This window comes from Neopsephotus bourkii, unplaced genomic scaffold, assembly GCF_033783945.1.
Source record: "Neopsephotus bourkii isolate Nb327-2 ecotype Australia unplaced genomic scaffold, CSIRO-AGI_Nbou_v1 NB_1638, whole genome shotgun sequence".
Classification (NCBI taxonomy): Eukaryota; Metazoa; Chordata; class Aves; order Psittaciformes; family Psittacidae; genus Neopsephotus; species Neopsephotus bourkii.
Genome location: NW_026902113.1, coordinates 6,407,426 through 6,420,865, shown reverse-complemented (window position 1 = coordinate 6,420,865; position 13,440 = coordinate 6,407,426). Strand labels below are relative to the sequence as shown.

The 13,440-nt window shown below is 38.9% G+C and overlaps 1 protein-coding gene across 1 annotated transcript in view; it reads right to left on the bottom strand.

Moving 5' to 3' along the window:
- Nucleotides 1-1,229: 1,229 nt before the first annotated feature.
- RNF17 (ring finger protein 17) overlaps nucleotides 1,230-13,440 on the bottom strand; it is a 46,325-nt gene continuing 34,114 nt past the window's right edge. The window contains exons 28-35 of the mRNA XM_061374323.1: nucleotides 12,740-12,820; nucleotides 11,925-12,050; nucleotides 7,331-7,483; nucleotides 5,227-5,383; nucleotides 4,099-4,234; nucleotides 2,645-2,834; nucleotides 1,664-1,765; nucleotides 1,230-1,324 (exon numbers count right to left, since the gene is read on the bottom strand). Of these exons, the coding sequence (XP_061230307.1) occupies nucleotides 1,667-1,765; nucleotides 2,645-2,834; nucleotides 4,099-4,234; nucleotides 5,227-5,383; nucleotides 7,331-7,483; nucleotides 11,925-12,050; nucleotides 12,740-12,820 (942 nt within the window). The 3' untranslated portion in view covers nucleotides 1,230-1,324; nucleotides 1,664-1,666. The remainder of the gene's footprint in view (nucleotides 1,325-1,663; nucleotides 1,766-2,644; nucleotides 2,835-4,098; nucleotides 4,235-5,226; nucleotides 5,384-7,330; nucleotides 7,484-11,924; nucleotides 12,051-12,739; nucleotides 12,821-13,440) is intronic.

The following is a 13,440-nucleotide window of genomic DNA, read 5'->3' as shown; positions in this document are numbered from 1 at the left end:
TGGTTGATTAAAAAAAAGGTGGGTTTTTTTCATAAATGCAAACAAAACGCAAAACACCACCTCACACTAAACCATGCCACCCAAGGCTCTGTCCAACCTGGCCTTGAACACCATCAGGGATGGAGCATTCGCAACTTCCCTGGGCAACCCATTCCAATGCCTCACCACCCTAACAGTAAAGAATTTCTTCCTTATATCCAATCTAAACTTCCCCTGTTTAAGTTTTAACCTGTTACCCCTTGTCCTATTGCTATAGTCCCTACTGAAGAGTCCATCCCCAGCATCCCTGTAGGCCCCCTTCAGGTAGTGGAAGGCTGCTATGAGGTCTCCATGCAGCCTTCTTCAGCGTGAACAGCCCCAGCTTGTGTATGCGTAAGTTTATGTGTGTATGGGCTCAAACTGAAACACAGGAGTTTCCCTCTGAACATCAAGAAACACATTTTTACTGTATATGTGAGTGAGTATTCAAACTGCTTGCCCTGAGAGGTTGTGGAGTCTTCACTGGGCATGTTTTTTCTTTGATCTAGACAGAATTCTCCATGGGGAGACTGAAAGGTACTAAGCTTTAAATGTAAAGGATATGTTACACTAGTACAACAGAGATGTGAGGCTTCTTTGGATACTACAGCAGTAAAGGAAGACAAGCTTTCAAATGCATGCTGAGCAAGCTCTTGTTTATTCCAACACTTTCAAATGCACACTGCAGTTTCAGGCATAGGAAGGAGGTACAAAAGGGTACCTGAAACACTGATCTCACCATGACAAAGCCCCAGCGCAAACATGTTTCAGAACAAAGACTCTAACACTCCCCCACCCTAAACTGTTCATACTGGAGAAGTCTGTCACCAAATATGCCTGAAACATAAACAAGAGTTACATCGCAGTAATAGAACTACCACCTTCCCTCAAAGACGTCTAACAAGACACTAGAACAAGTGTGCCAGCAAAACTTTTAATCTATTTCTTTAAAACTATACACCAATGGCATCTACTCTTAAGAAAAAGGGTATCGCTGAACAATACTTAAGGCTCTAAGGTTGAAAGAAGTAACTGTGAACAGCTTCACTATTTCAAGATTCAGAACTGTTGGGAACATTATCTGCATCACTTAGAAGAATGCTTATTGAATAGGAGGAAAAAAGGCTACTTAACAGAGTTGGCCAAGGAATTTGAAAATCTAAGTCTCCAGTACTCTCTGTAGACAACACATACTGTAAGGCTTTTCACTGAAAATATTACGTGTCTGTCTCGATGTATGGACATCCATGTGGTGGTACTCTGGATCTATTTGAGAACCACTGGCCCTGGACATTGAGGTCAAACACTGAAAATGAAAAGAAACAATTAATTTTGATCATTAGGGCAGAGTACACTGGCACACATCAACTTACCTTGCTCAGTTAGTTACTGGCAGCAAAAGCTCCATTTTACTGCATTAGGGCTTTTTGTTTCAGTACCTGTTAGTTCTTAAAGCTACACTAGGGGCTTCAGTAAGGGGTACATAGAGATTTTTTTAACAGTTTTTTATTTTGTTAAAAAGAGTGGAAGTGTAGACAGAGTTTCTTTAAACAAATCCTAGCTGTCAACATTACTGACAGTTCAGATGTCTGAACTCACACTTTTGGAATGGTATCAGTATGTAGCTCATATTCACTGTACTTACACGTCACTCATCCAAATCTGCAAGTCCCATTTCTATCAGTTTCATATGAACTAGATTTTTGTCATCTTCATACAGATAAATGGTGACCTCTGGTGCAAGAGCCTGAAAACCAGAAGTTCACAAAGTGCTGAGAGTTAACATATCTGAATCTCCAGCTAATCAACAGTACAAGTTACTGTACTGTTTGTACTGTACTGGCTATACTCCCTGCCTAAATGGAACTGTGAACATACAAAGAATATTTCTGGTTTTAAGTAAAGGAAACTGGTTTCAAACCAACAGGAATGCTCAGAAACCTCGACTGCAGGATTGTGTGCAGTTCTGGTGTCCTCAACATAAAAAGGACATGGATCTGTTGGAACAAGTCCTGAGGAGGGCCATGAGAATGATCAGGGGACTGGAGCACCTCCCATATGAAGATCAGCTGAGAAAGTTGGGACTGTTCAGCCTGGAGAAGAGAAGGCTGCGTGGAGACATCATAGCAGCCTTCCAGTATCTGAAGGGGGCATACAGGGATGCTGGGGAGGGACTGTTCATTAGGGACTGTAGTGGTAGGAGAAGGGGTAATGGGTTCAAACTTTAACAGGGGAAGTTTAGATTGGATATAAGGAGGAAATTCTTTCCTGTTAGGATGGTGAGGCACTGGAATAGGCTGCCCAAGGAGGTTGTGAATGCTCCATCCCTGGCAGTGTTCAAGGCCAGGTTGGATGAGGCCTTGGGTGATGTGGTTTAGAGTGAGGTGCTCCTGCCTATGGCAGGGGGGGTGGAACTAGATGATCTTAAGGTCCTTTCCAATCCTAACTGTTCTATGATTAAGAGCACCACAGGGTTTTTTCTCTTTGTCGGCATTCCTTCATGGTAAATGGTTCACAATTCCAAATTATGAGGTTTCACAGTAAAACAAGTATTCGGAAATTAAGAGTGCTAGTGAGAATTTTAGGGTAAGCAAGAATTAGGAAGGAAAAAAGAAAGTGTTCTCACAACTATGGAAGCAGAGAGCTGTTTTCCTTCAATGCATCCTATCATAGCCCACAGAGTGTCCACGCTCCATTCTGGGGAATAAGGAATTCTTTCCACATTTCTGTCATATAAGGCAGGTTTAAATCCAGCCAACAGCACTCGCACTGCCTGAACAGGATACTTCATCAAGTGATAAGGTATGTGACGCAATCTAAAACAAAAACAGAATGTGTTTGCTTGCAACCATCCACCTGTGAAGCTGAACTGCCAGAATAGACAAAGGTGCAGCTTAACGGTTCATGCAGTAGGTTTATGATGTGGAATCTGGGATCAGAGTCCCTGCTCTACAATAACATACCAGTGTCCGAATGAACAATTCAGCAGGTAGGGCTAGGCCCTCTGAAGATGCTCAGCAAGCAACTATCAAAGAAGCAGGTCAGTATCACACAGACCCCATACTCACAGCCCACCAGGCATCCTGGCTCCCCATTACAATGCTTGTGGAGGAGTCTCAAGTGCCTGACAAAGATCTGAGCACAAGAATGCAAGAGCAAGTCACCACAGTGCAGGCTCCAAATCTGGTGCATCTGGAAAATGACATCTTCTCTGTAGTCCAAAGTGCTTCATGCCTGGATGTGAGTTAGATACACTGCTGGGAACAGGTACCTCAGTTCTATATTACCATCTTTGCATTCTTCTATCTCAGACACAAGGGAATGGGGAAGCCAAGAAGGAAACTGCAACCCTGAAATAAAACACTCTTTCACATGACCCTATAGTCTGACGCAGGTAATCTGTTCGAATCTCCATTTTGCCTCATCTTCAGCAAGGACCTGCAGGTTCCTCCATGAGCTCAAGAGCAAGTCAAGGTGATTAAGCAGTGTATACAAAATGTGAAAGTGTTTCTAGATAGAAAGTTCAGACAAGCTTAGAGGACCCCCAAAGCCTGGGGTGTTTGAGACACTTAGCTGACATCTGTGTGTCAGCACCAGGCAGAACAGGGATTTGAACTTTCATTTTCTACATAAGCAGAACCAGGTGTGCCCCACTCACACACTCTCTTATCTTATTGCCCAGCTGTCTTCTGAGCAGACTGCAGTTGCACAGGATCAGAGGATTTGTTTGTACACCTCAAAGGTTCAGTCCCTATTTTGTGTAAGATTCTTGGGTGCAAAAGCAGATAATAAACCTGAGCCTACCTTACGGGTTATGTAACCTGCAAATGATGGATAAATCTGGTATTGTAATAGGCTTCTCAGAACAACCTGGGAAAGAACAGCAGGTGCACAACCCGATACCCTGCAGACAAACTATTTGAACAGCCAACCTTCTCTGCAATTGAAATTTAATGCTAAATTGTTGTATCTATAGTTATATAAAAATACAAAGTAATAAACATAAACCATATGTTATAATACAAGTGTATACACACATACATACATAGATTTTACATGCGTTTTTTCCTTAGGCATTACCTGCTGCTTGGGACAACTGAAAAACTACCGTAGTCCACAAACTGAACCAGGAACTTAACAGGGTCAGATTTCATAACAGAGAGGAGCTTTCCTCTGTACCATAAACCATCCTGGTATTCTACAAGGCAAGGCATTTCTGTAAAAAGAAAAAAACCCCAACAACAATAAACCAACCACAAAACATTGTAAAATATACTCACAGTGCAAACCAAACTGACTGAGCTTGAAACTCCATCTTCCTTTGTGACCAAGATTATGTTTTGCTTCTCTAATTCCTGCTAGTATGTTGTTCTAGGTATCTTTCAATTCTCCCTGGACTCCACAATCATTAGTATGGAGTTTAAGTCAAGTGTCTCTACCTCACAGGGAAATTATGAGAATTAACAGAAAACTGCTTGGTAAAGACAGTGATCCAAACTGTTTAACATCTATACTTTTCAACTTCAACTCATTTGTATTTTTCAGTTAGTAAACAGACTGATCTGTAAGAGAAGAGACAACAGTTTGGAAGAAACAAGGCAGATGCTTCTGGAATTTTACTAGCTGGTAGAACAGTAGGTACTAGCTGTAAGTGGTTTCTTCACAGAGGTTTAGACCCACATACTTCACGTTATTTCAGGCGCAACAACTGCGGACAAGAGAATGAAAGCCTATCTTTTCCCTAAATGGAACAGAATTAAAGTGAAGAGATGCTCTTTAGGGTTACCTGATTTCTAGGTCTTGGTAACATGATTTTCTGTACATAACTTGTGCCTTTTGAATATCTAATAGCAGGATTTTCAGTTACAGCTTCAATTACAGCCACCTTAAGGGAAAAGTTATTACTGCTGTACGCAAACTGAACTCAGTTAATCCACTTTAACAACATCAGAAGCGTGAACTCTTTCCAGCATTTTCCAGTGGAGCACAATGACACAGAAGTCTCAATTTCATGAAAAGTAAAAAATCCCCAAAACAACAAACCCATGAGTATAGTCTATCTTATTACTATAATGTAGTGTTACTCCTTACTCTCTAGAAGTTTTAAAGATTCATAGAAATACAGAGTTATTATTATTCTTACAAAAGGATTTCAGGCTTTTTGCACACCCAAATGAAACAACAATGAAAATAAATACACTAACATACCTGTTTGGAAGTTTGTTAAAAGAGGAAGAGAGTTCACACTTTTATTGCACCACTTCAGGGCTTTGTCAAGGCTCTCCAACCCCGAGTCACAGCTGGCATCTCCCCCTGAGGAAGGCTGCTTCATAAGGTTCTTCGAAGTATCAAAGCAAATATATACCTACCCAAAGAAAAGGCTCTCATTACAGGTTTTTCAGATGACTCAAAACGTTCAAATTCCATGTGGAGTCAAGGATTACTAGAAGATTACTGGTTCCCATCTTTCAAGGATCAGCACATCCCTGGTCCTCTTTCTTCTTCCCTCAATTTATGAGTAATTTCATACAGATATTTTTTCCAGGAGCAGAAGAGAGTCACAAATTATTAATGTCACGTTTCAGTGTTAGAACGTAAGAATGAAAGGCACACACATACTGGAGAACACGCCCATATAAGACTTCACATATAAGATTTCCTAATCTCATTAGGATTCTTCCCTCCTGCTACTTGGTAAATAGTCTCACTTTGTAATATCAAAACAAAGATTAAAGTTAATGAAAAAAGAACTCTTGAAATGACATTTTGTTTTATATGCAAAGACATTCTGTTCATCTAATTTATAACTGGGCCATCACTATAATGCTGTAGGTTAGGAAAGTTCAAACAACATGCATAGGCAAATTAAAATCTGCACAACATCTTCTAACTGAAATGCCTTTTCTAAAACAGAGCCATGTCAGAACATGACAATATTCTACGGTAGACCAAACATATTAAAGAGTAGGTTATTATTTTTCTAAACTCAGCATTATAATTCACTGGCCAGGAAGAAAACTGTCATTTTTCTAATTTGTACACAATATAAACAAAACAATATAAACTCCATCATGCAACTGCTACTTAAATCTACAGGAGTCCAAAGCAGTGTCCAGTGTTCACAATTATATACCATGATCAAAAGTAAGAGTTTGAATCATTTGCACAAAAGGAACCAGAAAAATATCCATTATAATGTTTCTCCTGTAGAAGAGGAAGCAGGATATGTAATTTAGAAAAAGCCCTTTTCTATGATACACAAACACTTCCATCTTGTATTTAGTCAAAATAGTTGTACATTATAGAATTACAGAATCATTTAGGCTGGAGAAGACCTTTAAGATCATGGAGTCCAACTGTTAACCCAGCACTGTCAAGTCCACTGCTAAACCATGTCCCTTAAGCACCACATCTACAAGTCTTTTAAATACCTCCAGGGATGGTGACTTCTCCACTTCCCTGGGCAGCCTATTCCAACGCTTGACAAGCCTTTTGGTGAAGGAATTTCCAATGCTTGACAAGCCTTTTGGTGAAGAAATTCTTCCTAATATCCAATCTAAACCCCCTCAGCACAACTTAAGGCCATTTCTTACTGTGCTATAGCTTGTAACTTGGGAGAAGAGACTGATATCCATCTCGGTACAATGTCCTTTCAGGTAGTTGTAGTTTTATAGTACTTTGGTACTATAAAACCTGTTATTTGGTTTACAGATTTACCAAACCAACAAACACACACACCACACAGAAGAAACCATTAAGGGTATGTTAGATTTTGTAACACCATCAGCTTCTCACCACTTCCTTTTCTCCTGTTTCATCATTCAGCATTTAAAGTCCACACAGGAATTTTTTATCTGATTGATGAACATGATATACTGCCTTTGCCTGGGAAACTACTTAGAAGGAAGCCATTTGTAGGTTTACACAAAAATCAATGATCAACCATTGATCAAAGACAGTAAAATACAACTGTAGCAGCCAGAAGATATTCACATTACTATGTTTCAGTAATTTAGTTTTTGGAGAAAAAGAGATAACGTTGTTATTGTTCCACCAAGTTAAAATCCAGTGACCTTTCTGCTTGCTATACAAGGTAAGTACCAACCTGCAGTATGCGTAATTCTAAATATCCGTTTCTAGGGAAACGACCAGTATTTATTTTTCTGCCCCTGCCCAAAAGGATGTTTCAAGTAAGAATTTATTCAGAGAATTGCTCTGCACAACCATCTGCATCAATAACTCAGTAGCATTTTGCAACCTTACTAACACTTTTTGATACCACCTAAAATTGTTAGCCATGATTTCCTTTTACCTGCATGATGTAACTGCAACATATGTAAGATCTTACAAAATGTACCTCCTTAGGGTTCACCAAGTGGGTAACTTTGACAGGGAAGGTATCTCCTGGAAGAGGTAGCGATGGTAACTTGTATGAAGGTGTAACAGCAACATCTTCAAGTAGCTCCTAGACCAAGATAACACTTTATTCAAGCATCATATTTAATAACAAAATGGAAACTAGCTTTGGTACGCTTATTAGTTCAAAGGAGTTACCCAATAATTTAAACAGTGTGCCCTTGACGCAAGAAATGTTAATCAACATTTCCTTTCAATACTATGTTTTTAAAAAAAGCCTCAGCAAAAAGAGAACTAGTAAACTCTTTTAAATATAGAAAGAATGTATCTTTGAAATGACCCTAGTGTACCGACTTGCTACTCTGACTGCTGTTAATTCAAACATGCATTAAATATGGAATTCCCTTTAAAGAAAAATTATTGAGACAGAAAAACTAAAATAATCACAGCTAAGTGGCACAGATTAATCTGAATGCCATGCCCAATGTTTACTGCAGTTTGCCAGACCAAGTTATCCCTTAAGAGAAAGGCAAAGGATAATTAACTCCTTAGCCGCCAAAATTATCACTTTCAAAAAGGTAACAGATTTTGTAAAGTACAGTTACACACAGTTTCAGTACCACAGCATGCTCCAGTGTGTCTTCTTCTAGAAGCACGTATTTTTATCGGTTGAATTTAGTATGCCATTAACTCAGTTTGCTTCATGACAAAATAAATCTTAGTGCATTAAATTATGCCTTTGTAAGGATGCATAGCACGTAGGTTGGCTGGACTGTGGGTCAGGAATACAGCTCCTATTCTGGCTTGTACTTTAATAGTGCAGGTAATAAACGATACCATTTCTCTAAAATACTTTCTATTTTTACACACGTATTTGGTGAACAATTTTTTCTATGCCCAGACCAAGAGAAGTGGAAGGAACCAGATATATCTAACTGCAAAATGAAACAGTAAATTCTGACCCCTTCCTCCTCCTGCATGATCTGATACAGAATACAGTACAAAAAAATCATGACGTTCCTCAGACTTAAGAAGGAAAACACAGTGTTTCCACTGAAAATAGGTACTCATGAGATTAAGAAAAAAAAATTCTTGATAAATAGTAGCAAAGAAATGATGCCTAACTACATCATAGATATATATGCACTAAATGCCAGATTCCTGCAGAACAATCAGGAACACTGTGACAGGCCACCTCACTGTGACTGGGTTTAAACTGCACTTAGATTCCAGCTCATTCCCAACCGACCACTACGCATAGCTGAGCTGAGTAATTTAGCTAGCTCTCGTGCGTGTCTTTGAAATGAAGACTGCATTTGCATTTTCGTTGTTACAGACTCCCTTATTGTCAGATTGGCTACTGCTAGATCTACCACACTTAGGCACAGACAGTCCATCTAAATACTGATACTAAAAAGATGTTCTACCAAGCCATCTCTAGAAGTTACCTATTTCAAGCAGTTATCACTCATCCTTTCTGCCTTCACGTCTGTTTAAAAACCTAAAAACGGCTAACATTCCTTATAACATTTGTAAAGCCACAGCAGAAATGATGTACTCCTAATATACAATTTACACACCACATAATGCCGTATACTTAATAAGGCAACACAAGAGTGCTTCTCAGCAGGAAGAACTTAATCCAAACTAGGGAAACGGCTAGTTGCAGTGCAGTGTGTTACGTTGTACTTCCTTCTCTACCACATGCAAAGCTTTGTTTATTAACAGCTACATGAGACCACCCTGTAGTGTGAGGCATTAAAGACATCTTCAGGATGATGAAGACCAAACTGATAGCCTGTCAAGTCTCAGATTCTGATTCCCCTGAAACAGGCAAGGTATCTTAGACTTTACTCTCATATTGACAAAAGGAAAAGCAGAAAGGGCTTTATATCCAGGTGTTTGCAGAATGCTTTTCCACTGGTCTTGTTGCAAACATCAGTGACAGAATAAGTCTTCTTGGTGTCAGGGATGGTGGGACTTATGACCCACATGGCTGGCCTCCAATGCATGTCTACAGTCATCTGACAACCCTGTCCTTTGACCAGATAAATGGTGATAAATTCCTAACAGGGAAACATCAGCATAGGGTATCTGGTAGGTCTTCAGTCATACAGATCCTTGGTTTTAGAGGAAATTAACTGCCTGTTTAAAAGTGAGGAATGGGAACAGGAAGAGTAAGCCTTCCTCCAAGCTGAAGTACCAAAGCACACAGCAATCTCTGTGCCAGAATTTGCAATGATGCATGCACTAGGGCAACACAAGATGCAGCATCTTCCCTGATCTACCATGAAAACCCACACAGAATCAAGAGGTGGAATTAGCCCTTTGTACACTGCTGTTTCTGCCCAAGATTTGCCTCTCTGCCAGAAAAGACAATGATCTCTAAAACTGCTGCTTACCAGCTCCTGGTGATGCTAAAAGCATTCAGATGACAAATCAGGAACATCAAAAATAGCTTTGCATGAAATCTTTGCAGCATTGTCTGCTTTTGCAGACTTCAAGTACCTTACTGTAATGGGTCTGATAAGCAATGCAGTTAAACAATAATAAAAAAAAATACTGTCTGCAGAAGGGATTTTTGAACTGATTTTGGTTTAGATAGTTGGAAATCATGTGTAGTCAACTGCTGTAGAAAAAATAAAAACTGTTAGTTTAGCTGTTAACATGCGTTAAATGAAGGAAGGTCACAGTCCCCCCCATGCCTGATTCTATGGGCACAAGGCAGTACCTGACTACTTGGGTATGACTCAAGTGTCAGAAACAAAACCAACCAACCAAACCCCATCTCCCCAAAAGCCAAATTAAAAAAAAAAACCCAAAAACCCCCCCACAGTATAATGGTCTTGTATATGTAAGTATGCAAGTATGTATGCTGTGTGTGTACACGCAAACACACATATGTACACATACACCCAGAATGAGATTCACTGCTTCAAGTTCACCACACTTAGGGTTCTGGTGTACTCCCCAGTGTCCTAGTGTCCTACTGCCTACCAGTGGATTTTCTGACTAATGTCTAAGCTAGGATTGTTGTCATGTGGTAACAAAGACCAGCTCTCCTAAACTCACCTGTGCAGCTTAACACAAGCGTATCTCAAAGAGAAGACTACACTCTGCAGCAAGACACAGGTGTAGTAGACTCTGCTTAAGCAGCTTATTACCACTACTAATAGAGATACAACACTCACATAGTCCTTACCAGATTACTTACCTGAATTAAATGAAGTTACAAAGCTATAAAATAATAAAATATATAATGGCTATACTATACATAATAATATCCTTTAGTGAATGCAGTGTTATCAGTTGGCTTCTGAAGATGGCTGCTTAACATCTGCATCTAAACCCACAGCTGATTACATTTGAATGTTCTGACAGCTGCTTGCTTCCACCTTCTGCTACTCCTGAGGTCCTGCTCCTGGAACCAGCCTGAGCTCCAGATGCCTTGCTCCTTTTATGGTCCACAACTGAACACCTTTGATCTTAAATTTTCCTATGAATTGTTCTGGACCACTTATTCCTGGAATGGATCTGCTTAATGCTATTATTCCTTGTAGAAACCATTCCAGGCTTTATAAATGTTTCTTACTTACAACCTTCTTACATAGTTTGATTTTTTTTTCCAAATTTCATTTTTTATTTTAAGGGTACAACCTCAGTTTAAGATCCACATTTAGTTTGGTGAAAGTTCTGCATTATGTGGTGACTTTATGAAAATGCAGCAAGAGATATTTACAATTAGGTTTTCCATAGTTCTTAAATTCTGATACAGAGAGATTTTTCTAACTGCATCGCAAGCCCACTGGGTACATGCCAAGACTTACATCAGCACTGACAGCAGCATACTCCGTACTGTAAAATGATTTTCTGAAGCAGAAACTCATGTTGAAAAGAAAAAATACACTGGCAGGCTTAAACAGAATTAAGAGAAAAACACAAGCCTTTAGTAATTTAAATAAACCCGATCCTCAGATTTCAAGGGGAAAAAAAAAATTACACAGAAACTACCTTTTTTTTTTTTGCATGTGTGTTAAGGCATTGAAGTTTGATGAAATTTTCAATCCTCCTCTAAAGAACACCAAATGGATGTCCCAAACACTTGGAATGAAAAACTTGGGTAACTCCTTTAGATATTACTAAGTTTATGCTGGAATACTTGATTCAATTTTTATTCTTTATCACTTTTGAGAATCTCCATCTTGGATGTGTTTCTATGATTATCTAATCCCTTCAAGTGATAAAAATATTACCCTATTCCTAACACAAGATGTAATGGGAACAAAAATGCAAAAATCTCTTTTCAGTAGGGAGTCCAAGAACATACTGTATGCTATTCCATACAATCTTGTCAACACATTGTATGTACACTTATGCTACAGAGCTGTGTACTCAGCCTTACTGCTGTTTACACCACAGTCTATACAGAATTATAAAAAGAAACAACGAATCATCAAAGGTCACCACAAAGGACTGAATAATCTTTCTGATGTCAGAATAGCAACACCAAAAGACACACTAACACATAAAACCACACAGATGAATCTCACCAGCTCTTTCATGTCCTGACAATCTTCAGTAACACAGAACTTCTGGTATGCCATGAAGGAAGAAAGTGACACTCCTCCAAAATACAGGCTGATGGACAATTTGTCCCATGGATTATCTGGCAATTCCTATTTACACAAGATAAAGACTGTAACAGGAATAGTGCAACCAAGGTTTTAGAAATATTGACCAGGAAATTCAAATTTGTCCTTCCTACATGCACCGTACCCATTCCTCGAAGACACAAAACCAGTAAGGATGGCTATTAACATGACACAAATGGGAATATATCTATTACTGGAATGGCAGCACCGACAACTCACTCCCAACAGTGAAACATTATCCAGCATTTGCTCGCTCAGCAGTAAAACTTTCCCTTTTACAGCTTATCATTAGAAATTAAGCTATATGAAATAATGGGGCTTCAGACAATACAGATTATGTGTTTCTTTGTAGTGTTAATATATTTAAGCATGTCCATATTTAATTATGCCAAATGTTAATAACTTAAAATTAAATTTAGAAGAACTTACGTTATTGGTTGGTAGGATGCTTGTGAGAATGACAACACATAATACAAACAAGGACCGAAAGATACCAGTACTTCTAAAGGACACATTTAAGGCCTGAAAACTATAACAACTGGAGAAACAACTTTAGTTTTGGGGGTTTTGTCTAAGAAATATAATTTACTGCTATACTACTTTACTTATTACTCCTAATGTAAGTTAAAAAAAGAGGAAAAAACCCCACCCCAAAACTAGAGAGAACAAAAAGCCTTGTTCCACAGCTACCATCTATGAATAAATTAAGCTACCTGAACATGTATTTCAACCTCTTCATTTGTAAGTAGTCCTTGAAGGCAATCTACTGCATCCTTCTGCCAAAAATTTCCAACCTATTAGGTGAAAAGCAAGAAGCCCCCACACATTAAGATGCTGTCAAGTAATACTCTTACCATTTTTAACACAGAAAGAGGAAAATACATAACCATCATTGAAAAACTTACTTGAAAACACACATCATTAGTTTTGTCTAGAACAGTTTAAACATTATGTAATATCTGGTACACTAAAACTAACTGTGTGACAAAGCTGACCAGCAATTTTCAGGTCTTGAAGTAGCTTGCAATGAGATGCTGCTTGCCAAGTGTAACCTTTACTGTATCATGATAACATATGTGTGCACAATTACCTAAAGCATAACCCAAAGATGAAGAATTACCCGAAGATAAAACTTAACAAACAGAAAACACGGGAAACTTTAAATACTTCTTTTATTCCCTGCAATATCTGTCTGTCCCCCAACCTGTAGGTTTATAAGCCCACCTTTCTTAATCTATCAATTGAACCGTTTCCAGCAATAAAAAAGTTTCCTTTAAAAAAAGTTTAAAAGGAAGCTAGTCATTTCACAGAATTGCAAATTGGTTGAGGCTGGAGGAGGGCCCACCAGGGGTCACCCAGTCCAACGTCCCTGCTCAAGCAGGGTCACCTACAGCATTTACTAACTGCAGTATTC